A 21,407-nucleotide genomic window follows, 5' to 3' on the forward strand; every position below is an offset into this window, starting at 1 on the left:
ACAACAAGGGAACTCTCTCCTCACTTGTGTCCTCGATTTTCATTTGAGTAATATTGCATTTTCTAGAATTTCGCTCCCTACTCTTGTACGTGTAGAGAAGTCTCTCCGCACATCATACGCATTGTAACCGTCTTCGTTAATTTTTCCCCTCTCGATGGATAATAGGTGAAAGCGATCGTGCTTTCCCACTTCAGCCAAATCAAAAGTCCCTTCAGACACTTTCCTCGTTCTTCCTCTTATTTCGAGTGAAATTTTCAAGCGAAAACTCAAAGTTAGTCTTGAGAAAAATATCTAAAGAGGCAAGAGTACTGAATTGAATTAAAGAAATACAATCGTTAAATATGATAGATGCATAAGCTTATTGGCAACAATATTACCGTACATGCACAATGTTGTGATTTTTCCTGAAGGGTTGACTGTCTCGCAATAGTGTGAGGGAGCTAAACCAGTGTCTTCAAATTGGTGTTGCATATGTTGGGAAGGTGAACATCGTCGTTAGTGTTTCTGTAGTGTTTAGCGTGAAGGAGATTTTTCAATGATGGTGGGTTGTGTAATTGAGCGGACGAGGATAGACTTTCCTCCTAAGCTAACAGTAGAGGCATGTCTAGATGTGAATGGACTCTATCAGCAACTGTTTTAGTCAATGTATAATCTCGTAATTTTGATTTATCTAACAAACAGGTCTTAACAATGCATGTTGAGTGGAAAATAGATAATTATCACGATTTGAAAATACTGAACAAATAATTGAAAAGAAAAAATGAATAAATTATGACTCGAGAATATGATCCTCTCATTCAACATTGTCGTAAACCAACATCACAATATTGATCAAATTGTTGTGCAATCTCTTATTTTTCTAATAACCCCGTAACGACATTGTATATGTGCTCTCCATCATATTTCGAAATCTTTGCTTCTTCTAAATAATGTAACGCCTAAATATGTCTTGTGTTGATTAAAAAGAACTCACTCTATTATACTACGTTAAAACTTCTGTGTCGTGTGGATCACCGAACCAATAGCGTGTCATATAAGATAATTGAGGATAACTAGATTTCCATGTTAGTAATTTTATGTAAAAATTTATCGGAAGACTATATTCAAATTTTATAAAAAAAATTTAAAAATTACATTGATAAGAATAAAAAGTTCAGCATTATATTAACATCCACACGACAATAAATTTAGGCCTAAGATGATAAAAGCAAATTCCGTTTTCTCCGCCGGTCGCATTTGAATCTTCCCTTGTACAGATTTCATTTTCGCTGCCAATAGTAGAGGCGCCACGTCGGATCGAAAGTTGTGGTCAGGCAAGCTTTAGATTTTTCAAGCAATTTCTCCAGGAATGACCCCCGGCCAAAAAAAAAAAAAAAAAGGAAGAAAGAAAGAAAAGAAAGGATTTCACGTTATCAATAATAAGACCGCATTTCAGCAGAATTGACCAGAGAAACAGCGACGGTGTGGATTCGAGATAAGAGGTGAGATATCTCCGCCGTCCGAGCTGGCGACCGTCGAGATATATAAAGGGGCCCACGCGGGGGAGGAGAGCCCCGTCGAAGCATGTGGAGATCGGGCGTGCCACGTGAGCGCCCGCGAACTGCACGCTTGTCCACGTGGCACCTGACGGGAGGCCACCCGAGATCGCGCGCAACTCCCATCTCTTATCAACAGAACTTCCGCCGGAAGAGAATAAATCTCTCCCTCTAATTTGCCCTTTGATTTTTCTCTCTTTCTTCTTTCCCCCACTTTTCTTCTTCTTCTTCTTCTTCTTCTTCTCCTCCTCTCTCTGTCTGAACGGTTCGGACGCCATGAACGCCGTCGCCACCGCCGCCGCCCTATCGCTGCCGATCTCCCTTTGCAAATCGTCTAAACTCAACGTCAGAAAGGTGACGAACGCACGCTTTCGTTTTCGTCGGGAATTGCCTCCGGCTGTTCCTCCGTGTTTGGAAATGGAGTCCTTGTTGTTTTGTCCGTGGAAGAACTTTAGGCATGTTGAGCATAGAAATGGCGAGGCTAAGCGGATGGAAGTATGGATTATCGTCCCCACTTAGTGCTTGATCGCGCGGCGCTTCTCGTTTCGCTAGCTGATCGGCGTTCCTGAAAGTTTTTCAGTGCCTTCTTGCTCGTTTGCTGTTTTTCAGTGAAAATTAGATAGCCTGTCGAGTGGGATATTAGAAAACGGAAGTGTCATTTAGCTTCATCACTAGTAGTTGCTAGGATTATCATTTTGTAGGGGCGACTTGTTTGCTGAATTGAGCCTGGAAAGACTTCGATCGAGTATAAGATATGGTCAAATCCTTTGTTTTTCACGAGATTCGCTCTCGGGACGAACGGGAGCAATCCCTAAAACATTCTGTGTGGTTGGTGATATCTAGCAGCATCCTATGTAATGCATGCCATCCGGCTCCATCCTATGCGAGGAATATAGGTTGGTGGCGATCGGTTCAGTGTATTTTGCCAATTCTACCACTGAATGGAGGATGTGAACATAAGTTTATCATTTCTTTAAATAAGATTCATCAGGACTATGACGCACAATTTTAATAAAATATTTGATTAGTACAGCGATAAACTTGCTTAATTGAAGGTTTGTTGGACTGCAGGGGGTCAGAGGGGGATTTAGGGTTGTTGCTGTATTTGGAGAGGAAGGGGAACTGGTGGACAAGAAGAGTGTGTGGGGTCCTCTCTTTGATGTGGAGGATCCACGGTCTAAAGCCCCGCAGTGGAAGGGGAAGTTTCTGGATGTGAATCAGGCTCTGGAAGTTGCTAGATATGACATACAATATTTGGATTGGAGAGCTAGGCAAGATCTACTCACGATTATGCTCCTTCATGAAAAGGTTTGCGTCAATCTCGCCTATTAGATTTGGTGGAATCTCTGAATCAGTCTTCATTTTTTTCCTTGTACCTCGCCTACAAGTCTTGTTCTCTCGTACTTTAGGTTTTTAGAAGAATTGGTTGGTGTCACTGACATCATCCTGCATTATGTCGGAGTTGGTTTTATGTGAAGTTCTTACTCTCAGAGAACAAATGTAGGTTGTGGAAGTTCTGAATCCTTTAGCTCGTGAATACAAGTCCGTTGGTACCCTGAAGAAGGACCTGGCAGGGTTGCAAGAAGAGTTAGAACAAGCTCACAGACAGGTGAATACCATACATTTGATAAACTATAGCGACATGGCAGTACTTCATATTCATTCATCCATTGTTGGGTTATTTCTGGAGAGACAAGACAATGTAGAATGACTTGTTTGTGTCTAAAACACGCATACCTTGGACAGGTTCATATCTCTGAAGCGAGGGTTTCCACTGCCTTGGATAAGCTAGCTTACATGGAAACATTGGTTAATGACCGATTATTGCAAGACAGAAACACAATTGAGACCCCTGAAACAGATTCTCCCCCTAGTACTTCTACTCAATCTCTTGATGCAACGAGGAGGAAAGTGCCTCGGAAAAGTTTAAATGTGTCAGGTCCAGTTCAACCTTACCATCCGCGCCTGAAGAACTTCTGGTACCCGGTTGCTTTCTCAACCGACCTGAAGGACGACACTATGGTAAATTAGTCTTCCAAAATATTCATCTTTTTTAAGTCTTACATGTTCACCATATAATCTGCTCAACCTAGGAAGAGCATGTGACAACAAGTTTCATGAATCAGTAAGTTCAGAAAACACAAGAGAGCACTAGGACCAGTTATGCTTGATATTTGCTTTTTGATACCAGTTTGGCCAAGAAACTCAGCCCAGTTAAGCTTACTTGTATTAATTGCCCTGTTGCAGATACCGATTGATTGCTTCGAGGAACCTTGGGTTCTTTTCCGTGGCAAGGATGGAAAACCTGGATGTGTCCAGAATACTTGCGCACATAGAGCATGCCCTCTTCACCTCGGTTCGGTTAATGAGGGTCGTATTCAATGTCCATACCATGGTTAGTGAGATAAGCATCGCTTCATCAAAATTGTACCCAAAGGGATCACATTTTTCTTGAATATAGATGAATAAGTGTCTAATTTTCCACATATTTCATGGATGGCATCAGGATGGGAGTATTCAACTGATGGGAAATGCAAAAAAATGCCATCAACACGACTGGTTGATGTTAGAATTCGATCTTTACCTTGTTTTGAGCAAGAAGGCATGATCTGGATTTGGCCTGGTGATGATGCTCCAGACGCAACTCTTCCTTCATTGTTGCCTCCTTCTGGATTTGTGGTCCATGCTGAGGTATATATTATCTCTTTATTTATTTCTTTCAGTAAGCATACTGTAGACATCTGGAATTTCTTGGAGAAAACTGATCTCGCATGTTTTGTGTCCCCGATGCTTCAGATAGTAATGGAACTTCCTGTGGAACATGGGCTGCTTCTGGACAACCTTTTGGATCTCGCACATGCTCCCTTTACTCACACTTCCACCTTTGCAAAGGGATGGAGTGTTCCCAGGTTTGTGTCTGCAAAGCTATCTGCCATTGAGAGATTTAGACGACTGAAGCAAGGACACCTTTTCATTAATTGATATTATGAAAAGCTTTCAAGTTCTTTTTGTTGTAAAAGTTGAAAAATGCTTTTTGTACAGAAGTAAAAGTTAGAGGCAACGTGTTAATTATTTTATTTTGAAACACGAGTAATGGGTCAAAAAGAGGCAGATAAATTGGGAAAAAAGGAGATATCAGGTAATGAGAGAGAGTGACATGTTTATGATGATGCATTAGTATCCTTATCCTTGCAAATGTGTTTCTTTGCTGGTTCACTTACTGGTTTTGGTGCAAAATTGTCAGCTTCGTGAAATTTCTCACACCTGCATCTGGCCTCCAAGGTTACTGGGATCCTTATCCAATTGATATGGAATTTCGACCACCTTGTATGGTTTTGTCGACCATCGGGATATCAAAGCCTGGAAAACTGGAAGGGCAGAGTACCCAGCAGTGTGCAACACATCTCCACCAACTTCATGTATGTTTACCTTCAACGACAAAGAAGACGAGGCTATTGTACAGAATGTCACTGGATTTTGCTCCCCTGCTGAAGCAAGTTCCCTTGATGCAATACCTATGGAGGCACTTTGCGAAACAGGTAGAGATCTTCTTACCCTGTTTGATTCTTTCTTATGGGTGGGGAATGCTATGGACATTTTTCGTTGTTCCTCGACAATTTATTTCCTAGGGCATTCTGAGCAAAACCTGAGAGGTGCCTTGATGTTTTATTATAAGAGTAAACCCTGTGGCGCAGAATGCAGTTGGTCTCCGTGGGGGTAGGGGATCATTATGCGTAGGTTTTTCTTGATGAGAGATTGTGTAGGCTGAGATGCAACTTCAGTGATATACGTGAAGCCGTGTAGTTGATACTGATTTCCAAAAGTATCTGAAGCCAATTCATTGACGCTATGTTGGGGAACCGAGGAGTTCGTGGGGATGGGGAAGGAAGTTGGCCACATTGTCACTCCAAATTCATCTCACAAAAAATTTCAAAATTTCTCTAATTTTTTATACCCATTCCTCTCAGTTTACTTCTTTCCCCAAACATAGCCTAGGAGTCATCTGGGTTCAACTTCTGAACCCAGAGCTGTATCTTCTTATAAATAGCAGGGTGATATAACTGGAGGGTGCAGTTCACCATGGAACTTAATTTCATCTAGCTGTGTCGAGGAATCCATACTTCTTCCGGTTTTCTCTGTTCTCGAAACTCGAGTATATCTCAACAAGTCTTCCTTTTCCAGGATTTGACATTATTGTATAGCCCTTATGACCCCAAAAGAGCTGCTATGACTGTCTTCTCAATGATCGCTTTGTGATATCATACTTATAGATGAGAGTATTGTGCAGGTCTTGGATGAGGATTTGCGGCTAGTGCTTGGCCAGCAAGAGCGAATGATCAATGGTGCGAATGTATGGAATTGGCCAGTATCCTATGATAAGCTGGGAGTGAGATACAGAGTATGGAGAGATGCGGTAGAACGAGGAGCCAAGCAACTACCATTCAGCAAATCCGTGTGAACTATAATCTTGCGCCCAATGGAGTTCCCATCCTGTCTCAACGATCCACACGGCGCATTCGATTGCTTCCTCCTCTTGCACAGCTTAGCTATAATGAAAGCATTCTGGCTGATGCCATTCTTCAGTTTGATTCTTCCTTCCCTGCTCTTTCTAAAGGGCAGTCGGATGTACCTTTGCGGGAACTGTGAATTGGACCAGAGGCAAACGAAATGGATTCTCTCAAGGAACAGCCCCGGGTAATACTGTGCACTCAGTTTTTAGTTTTTTTCGTGTGTACAGTATTAAGAAGTCCATTTCTCGATTTTTTTTCCCTTATCTTTTTTGGTTTTTTCATTAGTCCTCCAAGTTTCTACAGAAGTGTGCAAGATTGCTTCTGAGTTATGAGGCATCATTGGGCAGTCGGGTCTTTTCCCTGTAACACGAGAATTCCCACTTGTATGATACGCCAGTTTGTCTAATCAAAAGCGAAAGTCCCGAAATTTGATTCTTCTTTGGCCGGATGATGCGCATTGTGATCCGTCGCGAGACGGATATTAGCATCAACATTTCATGGCACATATCCAAGTATTTGACCCCAGAAGCCTAAGCTGCATATGGGAGCGCACTAATACGGTGCCTTAGGTACTGCGCCAAGATGGTATAATAAAGTCGCTATCTTTGTAATCCTCTGAACCAAGAGACGAATGAGATCAAAGAATATGAAGAGGCGTGGATCCTTAAATTGCTCGAATGAATTTCTTTGTCCACTAAAATATGTGAACTGAGCGACCTGGTCAAACAGCATCTCTAAACTCCACCAAAAAAAAGAAAGAAAATAAAGAAACTGAAACTGCTAACCAAGATATACATGTATACTCGCGCCATCCTGAGAACTGAAACGTGGGCTAAGAAAAAGACGGATCACAGAGCCGCGCCGCAGAAGGGGCAGAAGCTGAACTCGGGATCGACGGCCCGATCGCAGGAGCCGCACCGCAAGACGTGGGGCTCCGCCTTCATCCTCGGCGGCGGGAGAGGGAGGGACGCGGAGGGGGGGAAGAAGAGGTTGCAGTTGCCGCAGTGCATGAGGGGGGCCTTCCCCGGCCAGCGCCAGACGGGGACGAAGAAGACCTTCAGCACCTTGTCGTAGTCGACGAGATCGGCCCTCGACCCGCACGCTATGCACCGCCCCGCGCCCGATTTCAGCACCCGCCTCGCCTGCTGCTCCAGCCCTCCCACGAAGAAGAAGAACATCCTTTCTTCCTGGGTTTTTTCGTTCTTGGCAAAGAAATTGAGAAACTGCTTGGTTTTGTGGAGGGGTTTATGCGAGGTTTTGGAGATTGCGCGAGGCCTAAATTGGGGTTTTATCAATGGAGGAGGAGGAGGAAGACTGGCTGGAGAGTTCTGGATGCCTGCTTGGGGGGATGCTTTTGACTGTTTAGGCTGTTTCCAGAATCGTGACGTCTTCAGCTTAAAAAGGGTTGCATTCACGTTAACGATTTATCTGTAATCTTCTTATTTTCAGTTTTCAAGATATAGATTTCACTTAAATATGAGACTAGTTAATGTAGTGAATAAAATTATTAAATCTTTTTACTCGGTATTTTAGCTGGTATCTCGTACAGAATTAATTGGAGCTTCATTTTTTTAATTACTAGAAAAAAGGGACACAAGTGAATGCGTGAGAAAAAAAAAGCAAAATAAATAAACGTGGTGAAGAAATAAGTACTTGAGAACTCAAATTATTTTAGGATATGAATTTAAATTGGTGATGAGAGAGTTCTGTATATAATTTTCAAAAAGTAAATATTGATGAGAAGGTTATTGTAAGATAAGATTCGAATTTTAAGAACTGAAAATTTATGGGATAATTATAATATTTGTAAACGAGTAATTGAGGATAGGATTAGACCCAAAAAAAAAAAAAAAAAAATTGAGGATACGAAAGGAAAATTATTTAGATACCTTTTTTCATTACTTTATATTTGTATAGATAAGATAGGAATGCCTTCTTAGAGTTAGAGTCGTCGAATTTTAATTAATGATTATATTGAAAAAAAGGAAAGGAAATATTGGTAAATTGCGGAACGAACAAGCAAGATGGAAGTGAATGAAAATAAGCAGAAAGTGATTTTAGCTCTACGCATAACGTTGATAAAAAAAATAAAATATAAATTGGACGGCTTATTATGTTGATGAAAAAAATTGAAAAACCTTCTTTCATTTTCTTAATATTTCATACGATTAATAAAAGATATACATCAAACTTCAATAAACAAGTTGTTGCTTTTAAAAGATTTAATCCTAATTTTGCCATCCTCGATCATAGGAACAACACAACATTGTCATTCTATCGTTAACCATTGTCACCATTGCTAACTTCTTCCGATTGTCGAATATTCAAACACAGCAATTACTAGAAGGATTTATTCAAATTAGGTATTATTTGGATTTTGAGTCAAAATAACTCATTAGGTCCTATCAAAAATCAAAGTAGATGATCTTTCCAACCAAAAATGGCCTGCAGCCCGCACTACCAAAAAATAGAGAGGAATCTGATAAGGTTATTTGCGACCTAATGATCTAGAATTCAATATTCACGATACAAAAGGAGTAACAAAACAAACTCTTTTTCTCCCATCATTGAAAGACGCGACACATAAAAAAATAAAAAATAAATAAAAAGAAGAAGGTAAGTATACCATTTGTTGCATAAGTACAATTGATTATTATAACTTTCAAAAGATCCAATTAAATTTTGAAACTTGTTGAATCAAATTAATTAATTTCCTTATTTTGTTCTATTTGGTTAACAGATAATATTGACATGACATTTTTTAGCACTTTTTTAATGCATGCGGTGCAACTGAAAAAGATAAAAGAAATTAAAAGATGTACTAAAATCTCGAAATTTGTTAAACTGACTTAATTAAGTTCTTAGCTCTTTCCTATTTGGTTAACTGATAATTTTTTTTTTGTCAGAAATTAATAGATAATGTTTAGTTGACCTGTTTTGGCACTTTTTTAAATACACATGAAGCAACTAAAATGATCAAAAATTTAAAGAAAAAGAGAATTATTTACACAAAAAAGCCAAAAGATAAATAGGAAAGTGCCCATTGGAATTGGGTCACACCGTCGCCACGGGTAAGGGATCGCAACCCTTGTAGCAAGGGCCAACAGCTCAGTTGTGACTGATGAGATTGCCGACCCTCGTTGATCCTGTCCCTTAATTCCCCTTCGACGCTTGCTCTCTATTTTGTGGTGGTGTGTTTTGTAATTTTATTGGTTTAATTTTCAGTCTCCCTTTTTTAAAAATTTGTTTTAAATCTAACTCTAATTATAATAGGAGCAAAAACACATCCTTCTCGTGATCTGGGCTCTTCATTGACATGGTCACGTTGAAAGAGAGGGTAATAAAAAATAAAAAAGACCACTGTAAGCATTTTTTTTTTGTAACTCAAATTAGACAGAGATAAAGAACTTAATTGCATTAATTAAATAACTATAGGATTCGATTTTTATTTTATTTTATTTTAGAGGTTCTATCGATAAACTTTAAAATTTTTGAAAAATAAGTTGGATTAAAAAAAGAAAGGCGAGGGATGCTATGGGATATGATTAATACAATTCTCGCCTATCAATATATGATGAAAAATAAGAAAATATATACTTCATCGCTAGATGTTTTCATATACGGGATGAATCGATTTATTTCATTCATAAGAGCAAATATATGTATGCATATTTCTGGTTCTGGATTTCGCTTCTGGATTTCTGCCTTTCAAGGAGATCTAACCGTTCGATTGGACTGATTTTTGGAGTGTAGCTTCTATGCAACATCCTCTTCAACTCCACCGTTCGGATTTGGAATCTCTGGGCTACATTTCGAGGTAACCAGCGACCTAGGTTTCGATTTCTCGCAGATCATTTTCTGGTTTCTTCGCCCGGTCTCTACTTCTTTCGGATTAGCTTCGGTTGGATTGGGCTGATAGTTTTAAGGAAGCTTCCTCCTACCTATTTCATCATTCCCACCGAAGGATTTCAGCTAAAAAAGCCTTAGTTTGGGCGTGCTCATAAAATGTTCGACGATATTCCTGTAAGGGCCTAAGCTTGTTTCGGCGGTTTCTAGTGATTCTGTTTGTGCGGTGCCTTATCTGCAGAGGCTGTGATTGCGTTAGCACCTCTTATCACCCTCCTTGCAGCTCTCGCCTAGCTAATTGACCCGAATAGTACCGTCCAAGTGTTTGATGTAATGCCCTAGTTGCTTTGTTGTGGGGGCGTAACACAAATTCTGCAGGTCGGCCTCTACCTGTCTCCTCCATGGAGCTGCCCGACCACTCCCTTGGTGCGGGAGCCATGCCAGAGGTGCCCGGGAGGCAATTAGCTTCTTCTTCTGAGCCTAATACTCAGATTCCTAAGCATCAAACCCACCAGATCCCAACTGGTCTGAAGAACAAGCAGACCTCTCATCCGCACCGAATCGGTCAAGGGGCCGGAGTCGTTGGCGCCGCTTCTAAGAGACCAATGCCCAACTCCGATGGACAAGATGATTCATCCCTTATGCACAATGATCATCCCACAGCTGGACCGCATGGTAGGACTAGGTCCGGCTCCAAGCATCCTCAACGTGGGGTGGCGGGGAAGTCCAACCTGCAGACTTGGGCTAGTGTTGCGGTTGCAAAGGCGGCCTCAAAGGGATATGATCTGGATTTCTGCCCCCCGACTTATGTCCAGGATCGAGCGGTCCTTCAAATGACCGAGGAAGACATCGATGCCGACACTTTGCTCCGGGAATGTCTCGTGGGGCTGTTACATAGGCCGACGTATACCTTTTAAGGTAACCGAAGCTGCCTTTAGGAGAGCTTGGGGGCCAAATTTAGCCAAAGTGATGGCCAATGGCAAGGGATTATTTTTCTTCCACCTCCCGGATAGGGAGTTTCGCCGCAAGGTCCTTGAGGGGCCGCCTTTGTCTGTTTCGAGGATTCCCATCGCGCTACAACAATGGCGACCAAACTTGGACTTCCGAAAAGAGTCCTTTCTTTCGGTTCCGGTATGGGTAAAGTTAAAGAACCTCCCAATCGCTCTTTGGTCGGCTCGGGCGATCGGTAAAGTGGCGAGCTATGTTGGGAAACCCTTTATGTAGACCTAAGAACGGAGCAACTAGATATGCTCGCTTTTGCAAGAGCCTCGTGTGGAGATCACGGCGAGGCAACAACCCCGTGATTCCATTGAGGTGGTCCCAAGGTGAATCGTGCATCATTGAAGTTGAATATGAGTGGAAGCCGTTGGCTTGTGTTGGATGCGGAGTCTTCGGCCACAAATGCAAGGTGCCAAGTGCTGAAACTTTGCCCAAAAGCCCCCGAGATGATGGAAACGCCTCCACCCTTGGACCTAGCTCCCCTCCTGCACAACATCTTCAGAATGGAGAGAGGACGCGTGACAACCCATTATTCTCGACTAGGCCTGCTGATTTGCTGATGCAAACGGACGAGCGCCCAGCTCCTCTAGACGCACTGTTACCTGCTCACTCACCTGGAATTGCGCCTGTTGCCTCCGATTGTCCTCCCCACCAGGAGAAGGACCTTCACTCCTAATCTCTTCTTCCGACCCCTACTGTGGACTCACCATGGCAACAGGTCATGACTAAGAAGAAGAAGATCCCAAAAGAGGCGGTCTCCTCCAACTTGGCCCAAAGATTCTAAAGATGGCTCGTTGAAATTGAAAGGGACTGCCCAAATTGGGCCCACCTCCAATGCCCCGTAAGCTGGTTGGTATCCCTCCCCGCTCCTTCCATTACGCGTACAGTTCCTCGGTAGCAAGACCGAAACATGCTGCCATAAATGAGCAAGCGGAATGCTCTGATGAAATCTCCAGTGTACACCGGAATTGAAGATGAGGACCTTCTTTCGGTTGGGTGCCCATCCCCAACATCCTCTCCCGTGACCGATTTGGCTACTATCCAGGATAAGCTGCTGTTACTTCGCCCCGACCCGGCCCCATCCTTGGATCTCAAATCCGTGCCGGCGAAGAAAAAGGCCTCTAAACGAGGTAAGTGACCTTCTCTCTTTCTTCATGTATATAGGAATATGGAACATTAGGGGCCTTCATGACCCGTTAAAGCGGGCGGAAGTTAGAAAGTTAGTTTCCAAATATAATCTTTCTTTTGTTGGTCTTGTTGAGACGAAAGTCTCTGAAGCGAATTTCGATTCTTTGTCCTCGTCTTTGCTTATTGGCTGGAAATGGGTCGCAAATTATGAGTACTCTCCTAAGGGTCGAATATGGGTTGGGTGGAACCCGGACTTTATAAGATTTGAATCGATGGACATCACCGACCAGGCTATCCACGGGTGGGTAACTATCAATCTCTCTCGGAAAGTGTTGTTGTATTTCGCTTGTGTATGGTGAACACTCATTCTTACGACGTCGCCCTCTTTGGGCAAACCTCCTACATATGAGTAATCTTCTCAGATTCACCCCGCTTGTTGCTGGAGACTTTAATGCCATAAAGGATCCATCTGACAGAATGGGGGGCTCTAATGCCTGGATCCCGTACTTTGATGAATTCGCCAATTGCCTGGCCCAGTCAGAATTAGAGGATCTCAGATTTGTAGGCCTTCGGTTCACTTGGTCGACGTCTTCTGGTCAAGCTAGAAAAATGAGGAAAATCGATAAAGTTTTGGTAAATTCCAAATGGAACTTTGAGTTCTCTTTCTCTGAAGCATCCTTCCTCAATCCAGGCATTTCTGATCACTCTCTCATGGTGGTCAGAATTCTTGACCCTGTGATTAGGCGAAGACCCTTCAAATACTTTGACTTTTGGTCGGAGCATCCAAACTTTACCTCTATTGTGCAACAGATTTGGGATTCACACATACAGGGGCATTTATATGTACATACTAGTTTCCAAGCTGAAATTGCTCAAGGGAAAACTTAAGCAACTCAACAGGGACACTTTCTCCAATATCTCGGCTAGAGCGGAGGAAGCTAGGGAGAGCCTTCGGTTGGTACAAACTGAACCGGTCCTTGATCCGCGTAACCCACAGTTGGCGAGCTCGAGCGTGACACGACGCGCCACTTCGTGGACTTGCGCCGTGATGAAGAATCCTTCTACGGGCAAAAGTCCGTAATTCCGGGTGGCTTAAAGAAGGCGATAGTAATACAAGATTTTTCACCTCTCGGTCAAGAAGAGAGCTCCGTAATAGGATTTTATCGCTTACAAATGTGGCGGGGAATTGATCATCGACCCTCTTATGGTTCCGCAGCCTTTGTTTCCTTCTTCACTAACTTACTTGCTCCTCACTCAGCCCTGTCTAAGCCCTCCTTACAGGAGGTTACAGATTACATCCGGAGGCCTTTGACTATGGACCAGTCGACTCTTTCTAGGCCGGTTCTTGATATGGAAATTCGTGATACGCTTTTCTCTCTCCCGAGAGGTAAAGCCCCAGGTCCTGATGGGTTCACAATGGAATTCTTCAAGAGTAATTGGGACATAGTTGGCCCATCTGTCCTCGACGCGGTCAAGGAATTTTTTCCCTCCAGGCGACTCCTCAAGGAGGTCAATAATACTATCCTCACCTTAGTTCCAAAAGTGCCAAATGTGTGTGCAGTCACGGACTACAGACCAATTGCATGCTGCAATACCATCTATAAGGTCATCACGAAAATCTTATCAAATCGCCTGGCCTCGGTATTGGGAGATGTGGTAGATCCGACCTTGAATGCCTTTGTAAAAGGTAGGAGGATTAGAGATAATATTATGATTGCCCAGAACTTTTTGGCTTCCACCCGCAATCCTATCTCCCCAAATGTGCTGTTAAGGTGGATTTCCAAAAGGCCTACGACACTCATCGATCGGGACTTCCTTCACCGACACTCTTAGCCTTTGATTCCCTCGCTTTATGATCAAGCTGATTATGGTGTGCGTTCGGACCCCCAAGTACTCAATCTCGATTAATGGTGAGCTGCACGGATTCTTCTCAAGCGGGAGGGGCCTTCGCCAAGGCGACCCCATGTCCCCTTACCTCTTTACCCTAGTAATGGAGGTATTTTCGGGAATATTGAGTGCTCGCACATCCCATGCAAATTTCAAGTATTTCTGGCGATGCAAACCAGTTAGGCTTTCTCACCTATTCTTCGCAGATGATGTTTTCCTGTTTAGCCAGGCAGATTGGGGTTCGATCACATTACTGAAGAAAGGACTCGACTTATTCTCCTCTTGGAGTGGATTACTTCCAAACAAGAACAAGAGCGAAGTCTTCATTTCAGGAGGCTCTCCGTCTATCCGCAACTACATATTGCTAGCTTTTGGTTTTCAGGAAGGTTCACTCCCGGTGCGTTACCTTGGAGTACCTATTATTTCCTCCAGGCTTCGGAAGACTGATTGTATTGCCTTGATTGAGCGGATTACTTCTAGAGCCAAGTCCTGGCCCATCGCCTTCTCTCCTATCTTTGGAAGACTTCAACTAATCGAGATCAGTCCTACATTCAATTCGGGCTTTACGTCGAGTGTTTTCACCTTACCAATCTCGGTCCTAAATGACATTGAACAAGTGTTGCGCCAATTCTTATGGAAAGGTGCTGATCTTGGTAAGGGAGGGGCAAAGGTCTCTTGGGAAGACATTTGTCTCGCCAAAAATGAAGGAGGTCTCGGCATCCGAAAATTAAGAGATCTGTAACAAAGCAGCCATGATGAAGTATATCTAGATCCTTTTCACGTACAAGGTATCTCGTGGTGTCGTTGGATTCATTCCAACTTCTTAAAGTGGCAAAACTTTTGGATTGCCACCACTCCCACGCTTTGTTCTTGGGCTTGGAAGAAGATTTTGCAATTAAGAAGCGAGTCTCGCCTATCCTTCCTTTGGAAAATTGGGAATGGCCTCTCGCTTTCCACAGTGGTATGACCATTGGCATCCAAAAGGGCCTCTCCACATCCTATTACCGAACAAATCATCCGGAGATCCGAGCTTTCGAAATGCAATGGTGGCGGATCTTCTTTCGCCCGGGTTGTTCCACGCGCCTCCTTCTATTGAGTCAGGGTCTCTCTTCTCCGGCGCCTAACTCCTCTTCGGATTGCTTTTCCCGAGATGGCACCCTTCGGGTCGCTTCACCATTGGGTTCGCATGGGACCGCCTCAAAAGGAAGAGAACCCCGCTCCTTGGGCTTCTCTCATTTGGGCGGCGACATTACTCCCGAGGTTCCAATTCATTCTCTCGGTTGATTGCTAAAAATCGTCTACCCACGCAACAACTCCTTCTATCATATGGTAGAATTGACTACACCACCTGTGCTTTTTGTAATGAAGTCCTGCATTCCACTGACCACTTATTTTTTGATTGCCATCTAACGGCTTCGTCGCTTATTTTTGGGCCACTCGTAATCTTCCCCGGCGTCCTAGGCCTTGGAAGGATAACCTCCTCTACGGGCTATACGGTTCCTCAAAGGTAAAGATTTTTTTTCACATTATAGCACGGCATTCTTTTGCTGCTATGTGCTATATCATTTGGAAGAAAAGGAATGCCATTATCTTTCGTGGAGAGTCGGTCGTCCTTACTTTAATCAAAAATCACCTTATCAAAAGTGTGAAGGACAAAGCTGCAAGTTTTTCTAATATCCCTGATATCTCGAGGAATAGACGTCTCCAAATGCGGAGTTGGGGCTTTCACCCGGCTATCTTTAGCGATCGACGAACAAGCTTAGATCGGTGTCCTTCAACACCCCGCCTCTTCGGTATCCCAGGCGTTGGCTTCTCTTCGGCAAAATGGAGGGTCTTTGCTAATCTTAGCTCTTTGTTGTCTCTCCTAGACCTTCGGTCCTTGCTCTTTAGTCCGTGTTGTTCTTTTCTAGTTTCTTGATTGTGCTCCCTTCCACTCTCCCTACATTGTATCGAGAGTGCAAGATTAGAGTTGCCGGTCGAGTTTTTTGTATATTTGTTATAAGCTATAATACCATTTACCTTACCAAAAAAACAAAAAAAACAAAAAAAAAAAATATATATGTATGCATAGTATTATTTAGAAAAAAAAAGTCGCAACAAATTTTCAAATTATATCAATTATACTTATTATGATATAATTTACCAAAAAAAAAAGACTTCATAACATAAAAAAAACCCGAAGCATACACATACTAGCACATTTACCTTAAATTTTTTTATTGTGATATAAAAAATCCAAAACTTATGTCTATGTATCACATTTACCCTCCATCAATATTATATTGAATGATTTTTTAGTTAAAACGAAATGCCAACATTGTGTTTCAACATTTACATAGATAGATTTTAAACGGTATTACTAACGGAATTTGAATGAAAGGTAAATGTGTCTTATGGATATAAGTTTTAGATTTTTTAAGTCATAGAGAAAAGTTTAAGGTAAATATATGTAGGTTTTTGATGGTTTTTTTCCTTTACTATTTTCTTCAAATTTTCAGCCAAGATATTCGTAAATAAGAAATAAAAATCTAGAATATAATGTGAAAAAGGAAAAAAGAATTTATATTGCAATTTACAGCGCCCGCTCACCATGGTGGGTGCATGTCCTGTCAAACGTCACCGTTCCCGAAAGCAGACCGAGTCACCTTCGTTGATCCAGTCTTCCTAACTACCGGGGAACCGCATACTTGCAGTTGCACGTTCGCCGGACCCAGGAAGCGGAAGCCCCGGAAAGAGAGAGAGAGAGAGAGATGGCGGCTACCACCACCGCCGGAGGCGGAACCCCCGGCGAGGGTCCGAAGATAGTGTGGAACCAGCCCCAGCAGAGGTTCGAGACGGAGGACAAGAAGGCCTACCTCCAGTACGCGCTCCGCGACGGGGGCACGGTGATGGACATCGTCCACACCTTCGTCCCTCCCTCGAAGCGGGGCCTGGGCTTGGCCTCCCACCTCTGCGTCTCCGCATTCCGACACGCCAAGACCAACTCCATGTCCGTCGTCCCTACCTGCTCTTACGTCTCGGTCCGTTCTCGAAACCCTTCTTTGTCCTCTCCTGTTTCTGGACGTGTCTCCTTGTTATGCACACCAAGTGTTTGATGAAATTGATCTGACGATTGACCTGGGTTTTTGTCATTTCTTTGGTGTTGCTTAGTGATTTGAAGGAATGAAGCAATCCAACTTTGTAGTTCAATTCCTGTTTTTGTTGTCCAGCATCGCTCGTTCTTCCTGTAACCCACATAATTGCTCGTGCCTGTGCTGTTTCTTTCTCTAGTCCCCTTTCTGTACTTATAATCAGTAGACGCCCATATCTTCTCTGTCAGTTACTCTTACTGCACCCAGTTCTTCAATCACCATGTTAGAATTGTTTGGAAATGCTACTAATCGGGTATCTGCTTGGGCAGGACACTTTTCTTCCAAGGAACCCAACTTGGAACTCTCTTTTGTACTCTGAAGATCTCAGGTCTCATATGTAAATTTGCTATTAAATGTTTGGTGAAAATAAAGGCAAGTCTGTGAGCGTCAAGGGAATGTAGCTGCTAGCTCGAACTGCTCTATTCCCCCCGCATAAGGATGATTGTTCCCATATCGCATTTACAGATTCTTCTTGGGTCTGTAGGCGTTAACACACCTTCGAGAGATATAAAAACTTGCCATAATTCTGGTTTTAAATAGCTCTGTTTTTTTTTTCTCTTCTTTAATGCTATCTAAGCTCTGATTACAAATGGGAATTTCTCATGGCCCTGATTACATTAGATGTTATCACCTGTCTTTATGGTTTGGTATAGTGGGAGACAATGCTAAGAGGATTGAGTGTGAAGTACTTCTTGGCCAATTTGTAGGGGATGGCATTTTGAAGAGTCACGCTTTAAATATTACAGAAGGCAATTATCTGATTCACACCACCAACAGGACGATAAAAACAGAATCCAATCCAACACTTGGTTCCGCATCTATCAGAGTTTGAACTACAATTAGGAATAGACCTCGAAAGACTTAATGACCTGCCGTTTTGGGGAACTCCATTACCCAGCTGTTGTAAGCGCAGCACTTGACTTCACAGCCAGTGAATCCCGCCTGCACCGCCAGGGCCTCATACTCCTTCTGCGTCCTCTCTTTGCCGCCGGGATTTTGAGCCAGCATGAAGAGGTCTTGCTGGAACACAATGTTCGAAGAGACATCTCTCTCTGGAACCTCGGGGAGAATCGCCTCGACGATGATTACCTTCCCATTGGCAGGCAAAGCCTCAAAACAGTTCTTTAGAAGTTTCGAGCAATGCTCATCACTCCAATCGTGGAGTATCCACTGCACTTAGATGTCCATAGATTAGAGAACTATAAAGAAGTAATGTGATTGTGAAGGCCAATGAGCATTGATGTTGAAAAAAATCTTGAAATAAGAGTACGAATTAATCCCAAGGGATATGGTGCAACTCTTTCAAGTAATGAGAATTTTAATATTGTTCCCTCGCCTTAAGATTTCTCTGGATTCCTAGCGACATTTGTGGAGATTACTTAGGAAAAAACAGATTATTGTCCTTGAAATGGTTTGAGGAGTGAAAGAGGAATTTCGCAGAGTGATGAAGAAAATGGCTACAAGGCCTCACGCATCACATGTCGGATGAACATTAGATAAGTTGACGACTTTACCTTCATGAAAATGGCATCTCCTCTAGGAACATTCTCAAACATATCTCCACCAACACGCTCGACACCTAAAACACGAGACATCAACACATAATCACAAGAAGAGAACCAAGATATTGTCAAATGATGTGATTAGAGGCGACGAGTTCAGTGTTCTTGCAGGGTGCTGGAGTCCTGGATTTGATTTACCTGGATAAGAAGGAGAATCGGCCAAAACGTGAGGCAAGTCGAAGTTGATGCCCTTGATGTGGGGATGCTTGGAGGTGATCATCTTGAGAGTGACCCCGACTCCGCCTCCCACATCGACCAGCACTTTGATGCCTTCAAACCCTCTGTAGACATCGAGTATTTTCTTCATGATCAAGGAAGTATGACTCGCCATGGCTCGGTTGAAAGCTTGATTGAACCTATCGTCAATGGCAGGATACTCGAACGCCGTCATCCCGTATGCCCTCTCGAACGGAACCCCTCCTTCCATGATAACATCGTTCAAGTGGTACCTGAGATTAGTCCATGAAAAATGAAGCAGCCGTAGATCTGTACAAAGTAGATTTCCATAATCTTTGGGACAAGCCAAACTTGGATGAGGCCCACAAGAGTGCATAAAATCTATATAGACATCTGTAATCTTTGAAATCCAAATAGCAGTACTTTCAATTGGTGCTGCTTCAATGGAAATATTTCGGACACAGCATCATAATATGATCTGCGGCAAATCGAACACGAACGCAATCTTCTCCCAGAGGGCAAGTTCTTTGGAAAAAAAAAAAATCGTAAATCTTTCATTGAATCGAGCGTTTTCTCAGGATTCACAACCAACGATACTGTGCGAATTGTCGCCGTCAAGTGCTGCGATCATATTTTAGTTTCAGCCACTCAACAAGTAACCTAATAATCACCATTGGAATCGCCGAACAAAAAGCACAGAGGCCATTGTTCATAGAAACAATTTTTTATCCTGAAATCGTTTTAAAACTCTAAGATGGTGATGTTGTAAAATATGGCTTCAAAATTGGGTAGTACAATGAAATCTAATCGAGTAAAACAACTCGGATTTTGAGGCGTGATATCACTTTCTTTAAAGATTTATTTACCCCATAACGTTACTAATGGTCACTGGCAAAAATCCTCCAGGATACAACAAAGTCTCATATAAGAATACTATATAACAATTCAAATATTTCTCCAAAGTCTCTTTAAGAAATAATCGAAAAATTAGCTGCTGTTTTTCAGAAAGAAGACTCGAAAATGATCACTCATTTTCTTTTTGAAAAATGAGAAGTATATATATGAAACAGTCTTGCAACTCTTCGGAAAAGTCAAAAAACCAACAATTACAACCCTTCGGGAAAGTTAAAACCGAATAAGTAATTTTTCAAAGGTTGTCTTGAAAAGACACAAACAAAATTCGAAATAATTAATTAATTAATTAATTTTTTTTTAATTTCGAATTTTCATTTTATATATTTTATTTCTGAAATTCTCAAAATAAAAGACAACCTTTGAGTTTACTAAAAAATTAATAACAAAAAAATAAAAAATTAGAATAAATAACAAAAGAATTAGTGTTTATTAAATCACGGGCGCGCACAGTATGCTAAAATCACGCACCCGCACACGGGTATGGTAAGGTCTAACCCATCTAATCATTCTTTAAGTATATAAAGAAAAGCCCGTACTTTTAAATTAGCCCACTCCCTCCCACTTTTCCGATGTGGAACAAAGAAAACACTTTGTTTGTTTTAACAAACAAACCTCCAACAGGTGATAATCCAAAAATAAAAATAATATTACCAACTCTCCATGAAGACCTTGTCGTGATGCAGCAGAAACAGAGGACCAACAGCTCCACCTTCTTCATCCTTGGCAAAGAACCTGCACATGGGTCCCGGACCGTACTCTCTCTCCCCTCCATCTCCGTCGCCGTCGCCCCTCCTCGACCGCCACTCGATCACGCCGTGGCTCGCCAGGAGGCGCATCATCCGGTCCACCAGGACTGGGGCCCCCGGGTTCTTGGCGCCAACCCGGCTCGCTATCTCGGCAGCCGAGAGGAACCCACCGGCGGAGACGAGGGCGTCGATGATGCCGAGCTCGAGGGCCGACTTGAGGGTCATCGGGAGCACCACCGCGCTGGCCAGCTGGACCGCCAGCTTCCCGACTTCCTCTTCTTGATCGCGCCCTTCGCGTTCTTGGTTGTCGGCCATTGTTGGGTTTCTAGGAGCAGTGATGAGGGGATTAAGAGAGACAGCTCTTCAGGCCTGTGAATAAGCAGAGTGTGTTGATGGGTCCCGCTCAAGAGACGACCAAAATGGTTTATACGAGGAAAGTATCCATCCACGTCTACTTTATCTCGAATCGACATATAGGTAATGCATTTGTCAAAAGTTTCTAGCTTAGACGCCATCGCACGTCACTAGACTCTAGAAACTTTTCTGATCGCAAATGGCAATTTCCAATCGATCAGATTGAGATCATTCATAGAAGACTTCCTCTGTACCTTCTTTTCTATAGCCATGTGAGTTAATTTGCCGTGCATATCACTAGGAAAAAAATAGTATCCTCATCCGTATTTTATTCGGGATTTTCAATTGAACTCCAAGACATAGTTCAAAGGGATGTTGTCTCCACCTAATTTCATGACCAACCCTAATAGAACTATAGAAAAAAGAAATCTTTCCCCCCTCTACCAAAGTAGCGATAAGGTTATAACACCAAATGGAATTTGTATGGGTTTATCAAACAATTAAGAATCTCGAAACACATGGCTTACATACTTTTATATAAAATTCTAAATAGAGACCTGAAATGCTCTTATTTTCCAAATAAGAGCATGAAGTAGTCATTGTTTTATCAAATAAG

General features: G+C 42.6%; 4 protein-coding genes across 4 annotated transcripts; 2 read left to right on the forward strand and 2 right to left on the reverse strand.

Moving 5' to 3' along the window:
* Window positions 1-1,701: 1,701 nt before the first annotated feature.
* On the forward strand, window positions 1,702-6,481 carry LOC104450507 (chlorophyllide a oxygenase, chloroplastic). The gene is made up of 9 exons (XM_010065091.3): window positions 1,702-1,889; window positions 2,607-2,843; window positions 3,040-3,144; window positions 3,282-3,557; window positions 3,783-3,930; window positions 4,042-4,226; window positions 4,332-4,444; window positions 4,780-5,074; window positions 5,824-6,481. The coding sequence occupies exons 1-9, from the start codon at window positions 1,812-1,814 to the stop codon at window positions 5,992-5,994; spliced, it is 1,608 nt and encodes a 535-aa protein (XP_010063393.1). The 5' UTR covers window positions 1,702-1,811; the 3' UTR covers window positions 5,995-6,481.
* Window positions 6,482-6,688: 207 nt separating this feature from the next.
* Window positions 6,689-7,401, reverse strand: LOC104450508. Its single transcript, XM_010065092.3, has one exon. The coding sequence runs from the start codon at window positions 7,222-7,224 to the stop codon at window positions 6,895-6,897; it is 330 nt and encodes a 109-aa protein (XP_010063394.2). The 5' UTR covers window positions 7,225-7,401; the 3' UTR covers window positions 6,689-6,894.
* Window positions 7,402-16,530: 9,129 nt separating this feature from the next.
* On the forward strand, window positions 16,531-17,576 carry LOC104450509 (acetyltransferase At1g77540). The gene is made up of 2 exons (XM_010065093.3): window positions 16,531-16,926; window positions 17,307-17,576. The coding sequence occupies exons 1-2, from the start codon at window positions 16,657-16,659 to the stop codon at window positions 17,376-17,378; spliced, it is 342 nt and encodes a 113-aa protein (XP_010063395.1). The 5' UTR covers window positions 16,531-16,656; the 3' UTR covers window positions 17,379-17,576.
* A 135-nt stretch (window positions 17,577-17,711) lies between these two features.
* Window positions 17,712-20,842, reverse strand: LOC104450510 (inositol 4-methyltransferase). The gene is made up of 4 exons (XM_010065094.3): window positions 20,343-20,842; window positions 18,738-19,048; window positions 18,552-18,616; window positions 17,712-18,207 (listed from the first exon to the last, which is right to left on the reverse strand). Exons 1-4 carry the CDS (start codon window positions 20,750-20,752, stop codon window positions 17,899-17,901), a joined length of 1,095 nt encoding a protein of 364 aa, XP_010063396.2. The 5' UTR covers window positions 20,753-20,842; the 3' UTR covers window positions 17,712-17,898.
* Window positions 20,843-21,407: the final 565 nt, after the last annotated feature.

This window comes from Eucalyptus grandis, chromosome 6, assembly GCF_016545825.1.
Source record: "Eucalyptus grandis isolate ANBG69807.140 chromosome 6, ASM1654582v1, whole genome shotgun sequence".
NCBI lineage: Eukaryota > Viridiplantae > Streptophyta > Magnoliopsida > Myrtales > Myrtaceae > Eucalyptus > Eucalyptus grandis.